This window comes from Heloderma suspectum, chromosome 1 (genome assembly GCF_057233095.1).
Source record: "Heloderma suspectum isolate Gila_16-S chromosome 1, 16-S_ref, whole genome shotgun sequence".
In the NCBI taxonomy this organism is placed as follows: Eukaryota; Metazoa; Chordata; class Lepidosauria; order Squamata; family Helodermatidae; genus Heloderma; species Heloderma suspectum.
In genome coordinates this window covers 288,340,040-288,355,472 of record NC_139458.1, presented here as the reverse complement: position 1 = coordinate 288,355,472, position 15,433 = coordinate 288,340,040, and the positions used below count along the sequence as shown (strand labels likewise).

General features: G+C 40.0%; 1 protein-coding gene and 1 long non-coding RNA gene across 2 annotated transcripts in view; one reads left to right on the top strand and one right to left on the bottom strand.

The window, feature by feature from the left end:
* Positions 1-12,868, bottom strand: part of LOC146359208 (uncharacterized) — a 40,934-nt gene extending 28,066 nt beyond the window's left edge. Inside the window, exon 1 of the long non-coding RNA XR_014787205.1 lies at positions 12,734-12,868. This is a non-coding gene — a long non-coding RNA (uncharacterized LOC146359208). The remainder of the gene's footprint in view (positions 1-12,733) is intronic.
* BMP5 (bone morphogenetic protein 5) overlaps positions 7,719-15,433 on the top strand; it is an 80,394-nt gene continuing 72,679 nt past the window's right edge. The window contains exon 1 of the mRNA XM_084831026.1: positions 7,719-8,981. Within this exon, the coding sequence (XP_084687152.1) occupies positions 8,498-8,981 (484 nt within the window). The 5' untranslated portion in view covers positions 7,719-8,497. The remainder of the gene's footprint in view (positions 8,982-15,433) is intronic.

Genomic DNA, 15,433 nt, shown 5'->3' with positions numbered 1-15,433 from the left:
GGAGAAGCACTTCAGAGGAATTGGAGAGGGGTGTGTGAGGGTTGTACATACTTAATTAACTTTATGAGGTGGGGTGGCTTTGGGCTTCCTCCCTTTATTTTAAATTGTAAAACTTACTTAAAAGCCCCATTTGGGAGGATCATAGCTCAGTGGTAAAGTACATGGTTTGGATGGAGAAGGTCCCTGTATCTCCAGATAGGGCTAGGAAAGATTCCAGCCTGAAACCCTGGTGAGCCACTGCCAGTCACTGTCAACAATACTGGGCTAGATGGACCAATGGTCTGACTCAGTAGAAGGCAAGACGCACTCTGACATGAGGCACCTTATGGCATGAGGCACTCTGCATGCAGCCTCTCCAGCACTTCTTGGAACATGATGTCACACAATCCTAATCTTCCTTCTGGTATAATCTGTTGCCTACAGCTATGTGGGAGGAGCTGAAACTGGGGCGGGGGGAGAGAAGTTTGTACAGGCTAATTAAATCCTTTGCTGTGCTGAACTCACTGAGTTTTTGTAGAACCCGAAGTTCCAGTTTGGGGCAGTAAATCAGTCACTGTATAAAATACCAGTATCCTGCAGGGAACTCTTCCTGCCCTTCCCACTCCCTCTTCAAACTTTCATTGCAAGCAAGCTCCTAGCAGCAGGCATGTAAGAGTAGAAAAAACAACCACTAATGAGCAGACTGTGGAAGGAAAGGTGGCAGTGTCTTCTACAGTTTAAAAGGCTTCTGCCTTCATACTACAGCCCCTACTGGTTTGCCAAGAGAGTCCTAATCCTAGTCACTGCAAGACTGCTTTGCTCAGAGGGAAGAAGCAGACTTGTATTAAGGCAAATGATGTCATCAGGGCATCTCAAAAGATCCTGGGCACAGCTCAAAAGATTTGGGGCACATGCCCAGGTGTGCTACATTATAACAACACCCATGGCTACTAGGTACAGGAAGAGAGAGAGTTACAAATGACTGGGTAGCTTAACCAGAAAAAAAACTTTATTGCTGTATCAGCAGAAAGAGGGCATCATACCACTGCAGTTAAAACAGCACCCAGCAGGCTATTGATTCGGACTGATTGGAATTGGATATTGTAGAGGCATCATTTCATATAGTGCACACACTTGCTTTGTCCCACTGCTGGCTGTGGGTAGGACTGCTTTGCTGAATGTTTTTGAAAGGATAATAAAATATCTTCCATTCTCTCTCTGTTGCCCAGTTTCCTCCCTCCCTCCCTCCCTCCCTCAATTCTCTTTTGTTATCTTTCCAAAGTTGCCCTTATTTAAGCTAAGTTGGTCAACTGTTTAGTTTGTTTACTATTTTGATTAAATATAGGGATTTGGTGTACGTGGTCGCTTATTGAGCATATTTAGTTTTGGTAGGTACTGCAGATATTGGGTTAGATCCAGGAACTGCCACTTGTTGACAGAAGAGGTCTGCTCATGGAAGGTGCCTCTGTCTGATTTTTAGGGATCCCCCCTTCTCCCCTGCACCATGGCTTACTCTGTTGACCATCTGTGCAGCATTTTTGGAGGGCTGGAGGGGCTGCCATGGGGAGGCAGCGGGTGGAGGTGGGGAGTCCACTTCCATCAGTCCAGTTGCACGCACCGTAACCTGGATCCAACTATTTCCCCCTGTTGTTTTCATACAGGAAGTACTAAATTCTGTTTGACAAAAGTCAGATGTATGTTTCATATGTTGATTGTTTTTTGTGGAAATCCCCTAATAAAATGTTAACAACCTTCCCCTATTTTGCTAGTAGTTGAATCATTACCCAAAGAACTGTGATGATAGTAAGATGAATGTTCAGAATACCACTGACCATGATGCCTCTATCATAACCACATTCAGCTCTCTGGGAAAAAAAAGTCTGACTCTACTCTAAAGCAAACACCAAGCTCTGTTGCATCATCTTGTCTATGAGATCAGATTAGAAAGGACACCATGATGCCTGTACAATGGACCTCTTGTATTGTCCTGCTCGTCTTCATGAAATTCAAAGCTGAAGACCCAATATATTCACGGTAATTAAATAGATAATGCTGTTGTTTTATGAAAAGATGGATTAGCACTGTGTCCTAGAGAAAGAGAGAAAGAAAACATACAAAATTGGATGTTTCCTTGTAGTTCTAATTTGCTGCAGCAATTGTGATTCAGTCTTCCTGCTGTGCTTAAATAAATGTATGCACTACATTGCAGTAAAAACCACAATTCTTAGATGGAAAGATCATCATTAAAAGTGTACATAATATTCCAGTAACAATATGGAGCACATCTGACAATTTGAGAAACTGTCCTAGGCACAAAATGGGCACACTGCAGACAAAAGCATTGGCCTGTAGCCACCCGCTATTTCATTTCCTAAGAACGTCTCTGAACCTCATGTGTGGCCCATAGGCATTCATGGGTAAAGAGGATGGGAGCAGGTAGAGGCCCTCACTTTGCTTTGTAGTGATCCCAACTGCCAGTAAGAATTATTATTATTAAGGAGTGGGGTTAGGGCACCTCAGCGGGCGCCAAGAAAAATGTCTGAGAGCACATTGGTGCCCATGGGTGCTACATTGTCTACCCCTGATATAGAGTGTCTTGTGTGGACAATGGCATATATGCTCATGCAGAGCCCCAGTGTGTTGTCCATGCATTGTGACTTTAATTGAACTCCTGTCTTGCCCTTGAGATCTCCGATTTTCTTGAAGAGATCTCTACTCTTTCCCATTCTATTGTTTTCCTCGATTTCTTTGCATTGTTCATTGAAGAAGGCCTTCTTGTCTCTCCTTGCTATTCTCTGGAACTCTGCATTCAGTTGGGTATATCTTCCCCTTTCTCCCTTGCTTTTCGCTTCCCTTCTTTCGTGAGCTACTTGTAAAGCCTCATCAGACAGCCACTTGGCTTTCTTGCATTTCTTTTTCTTTGGGACGGATTTCGTTGCTGCCTCCTGAACAATGTTACGGACCTCCGTCCATAGTTCCGCAGGCACTCTGTCTATCAGGTCTAATCCCTGAAATCTATTCCTCACCTCCACTGTATATTCATCAGGGATATGATTTAGGTCATACCTGAACGGTTTAGTGGTTTTCCCGACGTTCTTCAATTTAAGCCGAAATTTTGCAAGAAGCAGCTCATGATCTGAGCCACAGTCAGCTCCAGGTCTTGTTTTTACTGACTGTATGGAGCTTCTCCATCTTTGGCTGCAAAGGACATAATCAATCTGATTTCGATATTGACCATCTGGTGACGTCCATGTGTAGAGTCGCCTCTTGTGTTGTTGGAACAGAGTGTTTGCTATGATCAGCATGTTCTCTTGGCAAAACTCTATTACCTTTTGTCCTGCTTCATTTTGTACACCAAGGCCATGCCTGCCTGTTATCCTGGTGATTTCTTGACTTCCTACTTTAGCATTCCAATCCCCTATGATGAAGAGGACATCTTTTTTTGGTGTTAGTTCTAGAAGGTGTTGTAGGTCTTCATAGAACCGATCAACCTCAGCTTCTTCGGCCTCAGTGGTTGGGGCATAGACTTGAATTACTGTGATGTTGAATGGTTTGCCTTGGATTCGTACTGAGATCATTCTATCATTTTTAAGATTGTACCCCAGTACTGCTTTTCCCACCCTTTTGTTGACTATGAGTGCTACTCCATTTCTTCTAAGGGATTCTTGCCCACAATAGTAGATATGATGGTCACCTGAATTAAATTCGCCCATGCCTGTCCATTTTAGTTCGCTGATTCCCAAGATGTCGATGTTCAATCTTGCCATCTCATGTTTGACCACCTCCAGCTTACCTTGATTCATTGATCTGACATCCCAGGTTCCTAAACAATATTGTTCTTTACAGCATCGGATTTTCTTTTCACCGCCAGACACATCCACAGCTGAGTGTCCTTTCGGCTTTGGCCCAGCCGCTTCACTCTTTCTGGCGCTACTTGGAAATACCCTCTGCTCTTCCCCAGTAGCATATTGGACACCTTCCGACCTGAGGGGCTCATCTTCCGGCGTCATCTCTTTTAGCCTTGTGATACGTTCCATGGGGTTTTCTTGGCAAGAATACTGGAGTGGGTTGCCATTTCCTTCTCCAGTGGACCACATTTTGTCAGAACTCTCTGCCATGACCTGTCCGTCTTGGGTGGCCCTGCACGGCATAGCTTATGGCTTCACTGAGTTACGCAAGCCCCTTCGCCACAACAAGGCAGTGATCCATGAAGGGGAAAGTGAGCCATAAACACACACAAACACACACACACACACGCACACACATTTTATTTTGTAAAATTGTATTTTATTGTTGTTGTTTCATCTAATTTGCACTTCACCTTAAGCATCCATTTGGCTGAGGGATGGTTAATAAATATGGCTAAGAAATAATAATAAACATGATTGAAGTTTAACGTTTGAGTGAGTAGGTACTATCTACAGCAAGGGTGCAGAACCTCAGACCTGGGGGGCAAATCCAGCCCTCCTGGGTGGGGAGCAAATCTGGCCCTCTGGGGTACTCCAGATAGCCACACTCCCTTTCCTGGCCCAACGCCCTTTCCCCTAACCACCAACTGTTTGGTGGTTTCCTGGCTTTTATGCAGTATTTTCCCCACCCTAAAATGTTGCATATAGTTCTGTGCCAAAATTTTCTCCCATATTTTTTTCGACCATTCTCATTCAATTTGATAGAAAGGAAATTTCTTTTGAAAAGAAATTCAAAGGAGGAGAAATTTCAGATAAATTCTCATGGGTTGGGTTTTGGATTCTTGTGCTTACTTTACTTATGAGGTGGCCATGGAGTTTAATTTACTTATAGGATGGCCATGGAGTATACAGAGATTCATTGTACAACAATCTCTGTGGCAGCCTGTAGCCTCCTCAGCATCCCGCACTCCAATTAAAGCCATCATGAGGATCATCATAATTCTTCCCATGGGGCTTTTTCAGTTCAGGAACAGCAGGTGGCCTGGGAGGCTGCAGAGCAATGGAAAGATGTGACAGAGAGGGAAAACACAGACAGCACCCTTGGCCACCTCGCAGTGATTAGGGAAGCTCAAAATTACCACCAAAATAAATTCAAAATTCTGCCTCAGAAGAGTGGAAGCCTCAACATAGTTGATGCTGTTGCCACTTGAAATAGCAGTGCAATAAACCAAAAACCCTCAGGAAAAAAAAAAAGAAAGAACCTGTGTGACAACCCCTGCAAACAGTGAGCCCTATCTGTGATAAACTGTTGGAGAATTTCTCCTCCCCTAGGCGAAATTCAGTGAAATTGTCCCCCCAATTTCTCTGCCCACAAATAGGCTGGAAAACGTTGAGAGGTCATTTGTGCACAGCCCTAGCAGAAATGCATCTCCTAAGCCTTAGCTTTATGCTAAAATATGTTGGTATGTTTTGTATGTTTTGCCCCACCCCTTTTGTCTTTGCCACTTTTCCCCCCCCACTTGAATCTACACCCCTGATCTAAAGTAAGTGGGAGAAGAAACCCCCCCAAATCACTGTTTAACCAACTTTGGATTCTCTATAATATATTGCCCAGATTAGATTTCTCAGTTTCATCCGTTGATGACTGATATGGACATGTATTTTTCCAGATTTGAGGATGCAAGGTTGCATCCTTTGAGCATCTCCTTCTCCTGAAGTGAGAGGGCAAATAGGGGCTGCTTCCAAATTAGGGTTTTATTGTGCTACCACCCTGCCTTGTTTGTGGAATTTTACAGGGGTAATATCACTGTCTTCCATTCACACCCCTCCCGTGTTTTCCTACCACTTTTTCATTTTTGTTTTAACTTACAGTGGAAAACCTACTAAGGAAAAAAAAGACAGACTAGCTGTACAATGGCTTCTGATTGGTCGTGCTCAGAGCCCTCCATCTGGAAGCACTCCCTGTTGTTACACTCATGCTGTAACAAAGGTTGAATTCACACAGGAGTGTTCATCACTTGATCAACACACAGGGCTTCATCGCACGGAGCTTATCCTGTGATTGAGATTGCTTCTTCATGGGAGATTGCGGGCTCTTGACATGACCTTCCTGCGCTAAATGCCCTTTGTTCTGTTTTTAAATAGATCAGAGATAATGAGCTGTCAAATTACCCCTTGTGTTCCGCTTCAGTTTCCTCCGTGAAAAGAGTTAAAGAGGCAAGAACAGGAGTGAAATCAATGAAAGATAATGGAAGTCTCAGATATGGGGAGAAGGGCAGGGGAGGAAGTGCATGTACGGGAGTGGTGATCCTGCATTTAAAACGGAAGCAGAAAGCCTGGTTTTAAATGCAGGATTTTAGGCTGGTGTAGAAATGCCCTGAGTCAGTGATTACTTCAAAATGGGCAGTGTTGATCACAAATCAAAGAGAAAAACAATTGCTTTTCAATGAAAGAAGCTCACACTCAGCTGTGGCTTAGCAAGTGTTGAATAACTGACTGATGAGGCACCAAATGACATACTGTCATGTCTGAATTTAGCCTTAATAATCTGCAAAATGAGGCATTCTGTTTCATCCAGAACCTGCATAGTCCTCTGTGGGCTGAAGTTGATTGCACTGATAATGATATCTGATCTGTTTGAATTCTGCTTTCAAGAAAAAGAAAAATGAAACAAATGATATTGCACATGTATGTTTATATGTATGCATGTGAAAGTATTTTGACTTGATAAGATCCAGCCACCAGCAAATCTTTACAAATACAAATGCTTAAGAATGCTTATACAATAGCAAAGAAACTCTCCAAAGGTTTTCTAAACATCCAACAAATTGTTTCCAATACTTGGGAAATAATTCCTGTTTACCATTTAAAATTAATTTGAACTAAGTAAAAAAGGAATGTTCACACTCTTAGTTGGACACAATCCAACTAAAATTAAGCATATTTAGCCACACAGTCCTCTGCATGTTTACTCAGCAGTAACTCATTGATGTCAGTGGGGCTTACTCCCAGGTAGGTGATAAAGAATTGCAGCCTAAGTCACACAGATTTCAGCTGGAAAGTTAAGCATGCTTTTAAAACCACCTTTTGAAATCAGTGTGACATTAAGGGAGCAATCCTATGGATGTTTAGCCAGAAAAAAGGCCTTCAGCTCCCAGCATCCCCCACAGTAAGCCTATCTGGCTGGGCCATGCTGGGAGTTGTAGGAGTTTTGGCTGTCTAAACATGCATCGTATTGCACCCTAAGGGAGCTATCCTATGCGTGTTTAGTCAGAAAAAAAGCCCTACAATTCCCAGCATTCCCGAACCAGCAGTGCTGGCTAGGGAATGCTGGGAGTTGTAGGATTTTTTTTTTCTGACTGAACACACATAGGATTGCATGCTAAGGGCTTGACTTTAGTTGTATTGTGCCCTTCCAAATTAAGAAATATATACCAACCACTGAAAGCCCTTTCCCACCAATTTCAGTGGAACTTTGAAAGTATTTAATTGTGGCAGGATTATGCCATAATTGTTTCAACTGTTTAGATGGAGGGAGGGTTTTTTTTTTTGTAGTTTAAGATAGTACGCAAATCAGTATGATAAAAAATCCTATAGTCTAGGGCTTTTGAAACAATTTATGTTTGCTACATCCTGATTTTAAGCTACCTTTGGTGCCACAATTCTTTAGAAGGGGACATTGTCTCAACCTATTAGAGACAGGTCTGTAAACCAAAGGGGGAAAATAGCTTTGTGTGGCAGCAAAAGGGTTAAGCCATTTCCCCCCTCACTTTGCCCGTTTCAAATTACAATGAGAAGCCTCTTCTCTCCCAGCAGGGCTGTGCTTACATTAGCTTTCAGATCTCTGTTGAAGGGAGCTGCTATGTTTTTGCCTGCTAGAGGTGGAAATAACAGTTAAGGAACTGAAAGAGGTTGGATGGCTTTTCAGAAGGGGATTTTTCTTTCCCTCTCTTCTTCTTCCCCTGAGTGAATTCAGGGAAAGGCCTTTAAGTGCTTGGTACATGTTTCAGATTGGCTGGACATTAAGGAGGGTGTAAAGCTGTTAATAGTCTCAGCTGGTTACTGAGAAAAATAGATGTTACACCACCATGCTGTACAGCAAGACAGTGCGCTGTGATTCAGGAAAGAACGCAAGGTGGGAGAAGAGTATTAATTAGTTAGCTCACTGATTAGAAACCACAGCAGGAGAGGTTTACTCTGAGAATGCCAGTGTGACTGAAGATGATCTCTTGCTAATACAACCACATCCCAAAGTCTGGCTATTGAAAGTTCTGTTCAGGAATGCCTACATCAACTGACCAAGGTCTGGTCTTCTGCTCCATCAATGCAGAAAAAATTGTAACAACAGTGGAAAACTGGACCTCTGAATTTCAGCTTTCTTAGAAAGAACTGCAGCCTGACACATCCTGTAATATTTAAATAAGAGGAGGGGAAAAAAATCACCAAGATGTTATGTGCAGAGATGACAACGTTGACATGAAGAATAGGTAATTCACAGTTCATCTTTTACCCACACACAGCCACTGGGAAATGAGACTTTAGAAATCAGAACAAGCAGGATTATTATTTTTTTTACAGTTTTCTGTGTGTTTTATATTTTTTTAAAAAATATGGACCAAACTGTGTTCAAAGCTCTGGTGAGCTTGCTCTGGAATTATTGGATTTTAATGGGTTCTGCTAAGGGAGGCATAGGAGACAATCATGTCCACTCCAGTTTTATTTACCGGAGGTTGCGGAACCATGAGAGAAGAGAGATCCAGAGAGAAATTCTTTCCATCTTGGGTTTGCCTCACAGACCCAGGCCATTTTCACCTGGAAAACAAGCTTCTTCTGCACCCCTCTTCATGTTGGACCTCTACAATGCTATGATGAATGAAGAAGATACTGAAGAACTGGAGTATTCGCTGAGGGAATCGCTGGGTGGAGAGAGCAAAGGGCTCAGGAAGGGATACCCTGCATCTCCAAATGGATACTCTCGAAGAATATACTTATCACGTACAACTCCGCTGACCACACAGAGCCCTCCCTTAGCTAGCCTGCATGATACCAACTTTCTGAATGATGCAGATATGGTCATGAGCTTTGTCAATTTGGGTATGTTTCATTTTTTACCTTCAAAATAAAATAAATCTCTGCTCTGTGTTTGACAAACTAAGAGTCAGGACTTATCATCTTGCCTGTAATGGCAAAATTGGTCCCTGGAAGGTGTGTTAATAATACAAGGTGAAGTTGTATTAACAGTAAAGTAGCTGCACTGTAGGTGGCCATGGGGCAAGGGGGGGGGGGAGTTTCTCACTGTTTATATAAAGTGAGTTTCTATAGCTTCCCTCTCCTGGCTTCTGTTTTCCTTCTTTTGTTGATGTAATGAAAGTTGTAGCCTTAGACAAGCTGCACGTTTTAAAAATCCAAAAAATAAATCAAACACTTCTGTTGGTGGATTGTTCACTTTACAACTTTAAAACAAAACTGCATAGGCTAAGTGGTTAAAGTTTATTGTTATAGCGTTATATGGGGGAAGAAGCAAAAATTCAAACCATTTGGGAGAGAGTTTTGTTTTTAAATGGTTTCTCATAGGTGACAGATAACGCAACCTCATCTTGGGCATGTTTATTTGGTCAGAATTTCGATGGAATTCAGTGGGAAGTACATGTGTGCTGGGATTGCAGCCTCAAACAGGTTTCAGACTCCTCTCTGATATTTGTGTTGCTTTTTCATATCTGAGGTGAAATTCTAAGCTAAGATTAATTTTCCTGTATCGTGGGATGCAGTTTTTCCTTATTTTATATTTGCAAATCTCATCCAATTCGTAAAGTTGGATCACTGATTCTACTCAGGATCACTTTGTCTAATTTTAAAAGTAAAAGAACAACTTGTTCCTCCCCTCTGCCCCCCCCTGACATTTATCTGAAAAATATGAATACCAAAATATTTTGTATCAGAAACATAATGAATGGAGTGTTTTAGAGACTTCCTGCAGTTTTTGAACATATGTAATGCTTCAGAGAGGGATATGATTACAATCCACTCCATAATGAAACAATGAGCGACATGCTCACCTTTTAATAGAAAAGGTCATTTTAAGGATGTTGCTAATAAGTACTCCCATACCTACGGTGACCAGTTTAAAGTTCAAGGGGAAAAGTCTCTTGCAAAAGCTGGCCTGCAGTAAGGAGGGTCTGTTCAAGTCTTCAGCTATTATTTTTGTGAATGATTTAATTGAATACCTTATTTTTCATACAACTGCCATACAAGGTGTGATTAATTCTTGCTTTCCACAGGAATACTTTCTAGGAGAACTTTATTAACCATCAGCATATAACCTGAAACACCTTTCAATGGCTCCGTTTTAGGATATATGACTTCTAAATTCCTGTTCGCTACAGCAGGTTACTATAACCCTTAGTTGCAAATACTTTGTCATTTGGTGCTTTTAGAAAACAAAGTTTAGCTGCCATAAATATAACAATATTTTGCTAAGTAATTATTTGGTAGTGGAAAGTGGTTTTCAAATCTCATTGAAATGTATCTGCAAATGTAGCATTCTTTGAGACCATTGCAGAGTCGGGTTTTTAGCAAGTGCAGATGTTTCTTGAGAGTTTCCTCTCATATTTCCTCCAAATGTTGTCCTACAGTTATCTTTTCCTTTCCTCTTATCTTTGGGTTGATTTAACTTGTCCTGCATCCAAAGTGAATTTGAAATGGAAATATTCAAACATGCACACACATATCCCAAGGAAAGACTAGGATCCTGAAAAGCATTGTATAAATACCTAAATTTACATATTTTAATAGAGGTTTGTGATGAAGATAAATTGACACATTAGTTAGTATTAATCTGCTCTAACTCTGCCTACAACTGGTCTTTTTTGGTTGATTCAATGAATGTGCTATTAAGTAAATGCCTACATTTTTTTTCTAAAACCCCTCACAGGTATTTAGTGGTTTGATTTGCAGCAAACAAAAACATCTGATTCAATGGATTCAAGTTTAGCTTTAATGTCTATTGTATTTCTTATATCTGACAGTTTTAAAAAAATCTATTATTGCTTGTATTTTATTTTCAAAGTGATACGGTAGACTGAAAAAAATCTGATTGATATAAGAAATACAATAGTATTCAAGTATTTAGTAGTGTTTAAATGCAATAGTATTTAACACCTTATGAAACATCAGTATATATTCCCTAGAGAATCTTCAATGGAGGACTTTCCTAGTTTCTAAAATATGCAGACATTATTGAAATTTCAAGCTTGCTATATGTACTGCTAAGCTTTATTTGTTTTATATCAACCCTGTAAGTGTGTGCTTTGGTTCTCAAAGTAGCTTAACTATGTCATTTTCAATGGCCTACTGTAGTATAACTGTGGCTTAAAGCATTCTCCACTTTGCAACACCTATTACAAATGCCAATACCTCCTGTAGGCTAACTAAACATGCTAAGTGAAATTAATTTATACAACTGCCACACAACTAAATTATGCTGCAATCCAATACTCATTTACCTGGGAGTAAGCCCCATTGAACTTAGTGGGATGTACTTCTGAGTAGACCTACATAGGATTGTGCTGTGAATTGCTCATGCAGCTAGCCATTTTATATTATTTATCTGACAGCCAACAGGTAATCTGGGTTAACATATAAAAAGGAAAAATATACAGTGATAAATGAAACCCCTTATTTTAACTCTAAAATAACTCTGTTTCATGAAATTTTAGTAATATCCTTGATGTTTGAGATTCAAACTTTCAGTCAACTGCAGTGTTTGAGAGTAGTACTGGCTGTGTTAAAAGTGGAAGGCCATTATCAATTTACCACTTTAATCCCTCATGAGGTGATAAAGAATTTGCATAAATCATTGCATTCACCAACTGTTAACTGTTTAAAAACTCATATGCTAAAAAAATAACAAATGTGAAGTGTTAAGTCCTAGAAATGGTATTTGCTATGAGCTTGAGGTAATACAATTATTCTTGAGGGACATGTGAATTAAAAGGCAAAAATTGTCTTGAGGAATAAAAGGTCATTTCAGTCATAACAATAATCCTGGTAGAATAATTTTTGATAATGTTAGCTTGCTTTGCTAATAAAATTTCAAATGCCCGAGAGGCTATTGCAGTGTCAATTTTAAAACATGTCTATAGGTAACAGTGAAATTAAATGAAACTCCCCTGAATTTAAGATTTTGATTGATTTTCATCTTGTCAGAATACTGATATTTTTCTTCCTCAAAAGAGCAAGTATAAACCATTTCTCTCTGTCTTTCCCTCTCCTGGTAGGATTCTATTTTATGTTCATGATAGAATAACTTCTCCTCTTCCCTTTCAACAGACGTACGTATCACACTGCAATTGTCACCAATTTGTCTGTACAAAACATTTTTTTAAATAAGAGATGTTCTGGTACACATACAGTGAACATGCCTTTTTTGTGTCCTGCGCCGCTTATTCTATAATATACAATATTGTAAGTGAATGGACATCAACTTAAATTCTGGAAGTGTCTTCCTGTTTGTTAAGTGCTTTTCTAAATAGATATCCAAGGTATTTTACTCAACAAACAGTGCAATCCGATGCATGTCTACTCAAAAGTAAGTCCCACTGAGTTCAGTGAGGCTTACTGTCAGGTAAGTGGGTATAGGATTGAAGCCAAACATAGGTAAATCCATACAATTCCTGTTGCCCTTATTTGATGACAATAGACAGAAGCTTAGAAAAGCTTTACCCCAAACTGCTCAACTTATCCTATAATAGATCAAGATTGAAAAGAAAACTAACCAACCAACAGCTGGAACATTTTTCTAAAAAATGGAAGTCCCTACAGAACACTTTTTTTAAAAAAAAGCCTACCTCCATTCTTCATTGGAATTCACATCCATCTCTGATTATGGCTGTTTAGGGGAAACAAGACTGTACCATCCTTTCTGTTCTGTACATTGTTTTAAAGAATGTCTGTATACTTGCTTTTAAAATCTGAACTGCAGAACTGCCATGTCATCCCCCCCACCCTTTTGTACTACCAATCTGCTATGGGGGAGGGAGATCAAGTTCTAGAAGAAATTTTAATTGTGCAGAATTCCAATTCTGGTTAGAAACAGAGATATATGCTCAGTGCTGTTTTAGAACTACTTTGCTAAAATAAAACCCACTTAGACCAGCCTCTGGTGATCATCTTTTTGTGGGGTGGGTGGGAATGAGGCCAAGTTTTGTTTTATAGATAAGTCATTGAATACCATAAAACTTTACAACTGTTTAAAGGGTTAGGTATAGCCAATTATTTATTTCTGTGAATAATGTCAGTGTGATAGTAATATACCAAGGATGGCTTCTATAGAACGTGTATTCATTTCAATAGGACTTGCAAAGTCCTCCTGCAAAGGTGAGCTATGTTGAAATAAATGCAGGTTGCTGAACAGTAATGCTTGGTGTATTGTTCCAAAGGTTAATTTAAACATTTGTAGAGGGGTCGTTATATGATGTTGCTCATCCTCAGATAAGCACACATTATTTAGGGTTTTTTTTTTTTTACTTCTGGTTTGCTTATACAGACTAGGTGTGGATTTGAGAGTGAAATAAGTGAAAAGTGAGGAAGTAATTTATTAGACTACGCAGCCAATTTTCTGTATCAAATTCTGGAGGATTTTTGTTACTGGAAGAAGAGCAGCTGGATAATTGCAGCTCTTTCTTTGTCTTAGTTTCATCTTCTGTAAACTGAAGCCTGATTCACAGGGCTGTTGGTTTGGGGTTCTGTTGTCCTTTTTTTTTTTTTTTTTTGAAGACCAACAGGGCTCCCTCATCTTAATGAGTGAATCATCTTACTCATTCATCATTTGTAGAAAGTAGGAATGGACAAAAGTGTCCATTTTGGTTTCTCTCAGGTTCTACTTTTTCCAATCTTAAGTTCAGTTCGTCTTGAACTTTGAGGTTTTTTTGGTGTGGTAAAGTTTGTATGAAAATTCACAATACATGCATTTTTACCTAATTTTAGAAAGCAATTTTCCTAATATAATACATTTTTAACATTGTTTTCCCTAACATAAACATTTTGTATACATTTTTTTATTGGAGAAGTCCACTGCAAAATTCAAAGAAGTGTGCATTTTGAAAGATAACATAATTTCACTTCGCATAATGGTTTGAAAATGGGAAAATGAAAATCACCCCATTCCTAGCAGAAAGAGCAAGTTTTATATGGCATTGCTAGTGAAACTGGCACCTGGTACGTGTAACTTTGAATTTATGTTCATGATAGTACAGTATCTCCTTCTCTTCTTCTCTTTGTCATAAAACTCTGCTTGCCAGAAATAGGTCCAATTCATTTTTTAAGGAAGAAAGAATCACCATCACCTTTGCAGTCTTGAAAAAATTGTACTCTGTTTCTCTGAAATGAAACCAAGATAATTAGCAAAATCGTCTTATCAGGCAGCGCTTTTCCTTATTTTTAAGCACTTCAGATTTTGTTCTTCCTGGGTAAATTGGCATATAAGTCCAATGTGACCTGAAAGGTAGCTTTGAATAATGATTTTGAATGCAAAAAATAGGCAAAGCGCAATACTAAATGGATTTCTTAAACACACACGCGCACGCACACACACACACACACACACACACACACACAAACTTCCTCCGCATTTTGTACAGCTAGGATATTACTCTCTACAAATGTTTATAACTATTTGAGGTATTATCCAACGGTGTTTTGAAAATGGATACTCCCCCCACCCCCTGCCCTCATGGATTTGAAAGGGATTCGGCATGTTCTTTTGCCAGCAAATCTGAAAGAAATTACCAATAACCCAAGAGAAACTGATGTAGCAGATGGTTAGGAGTGTATGGTGAAGGGACATCTATATGTGTAAAAATATGTGCTGTTGTTAATAGCTTTGCCATTAGGAAAGAGACTGATACAGTTTTGCTTTTTTTTCTCTAGCATCGGTTGCTTTTTCAGACTAAACACAGACTTTGGGTGGGAAGCTGTGGGTTACATACAATACATGTTTTACTAGGAAAACAGAAAACTCATAGCAACCATGGATAGCAATTAAAGTCAGCCATAATAACCTTTTGGTTGGTGCAGCTTCTTGTTTCCTGGAAAACCATGTGGTGTGCAATATTCCTAACCAGCATGCCTGCTCCTAGTACACAAAGACTTATATGACAGCAATCCCTGGCTATTATGAATAAGAAAGCAGGCTGTTAAGTATTTGCTGTGTGAGAAAAGCTCTGACGTGATAAATTACTTTCCACTGGTCGAGGTGTGATTCTCTCATTGCTTCCCTGGCTTTTCTTCTAACACCCCTCAGCTATTTGGTCCTCTTACATATTTCACAGTTATGGTGTAGTTATCATCTCTGGGTTATATGGCAATTGTTAGGGCAGGCATCGTTGGGCACCTGCTGAGCTCCACACCTGCAGGGGCCCACTGCCATTCTCGGGAGCATACTGGTTCTGCAGCTCCTCGCTGTCGCTGCCTCTTCAGTTCTTTAAGCATGCAAACTATGACGAGAGTGAGGAAATGGAGCAGCATCCCCATTTCCGCTGTGCGTTTCC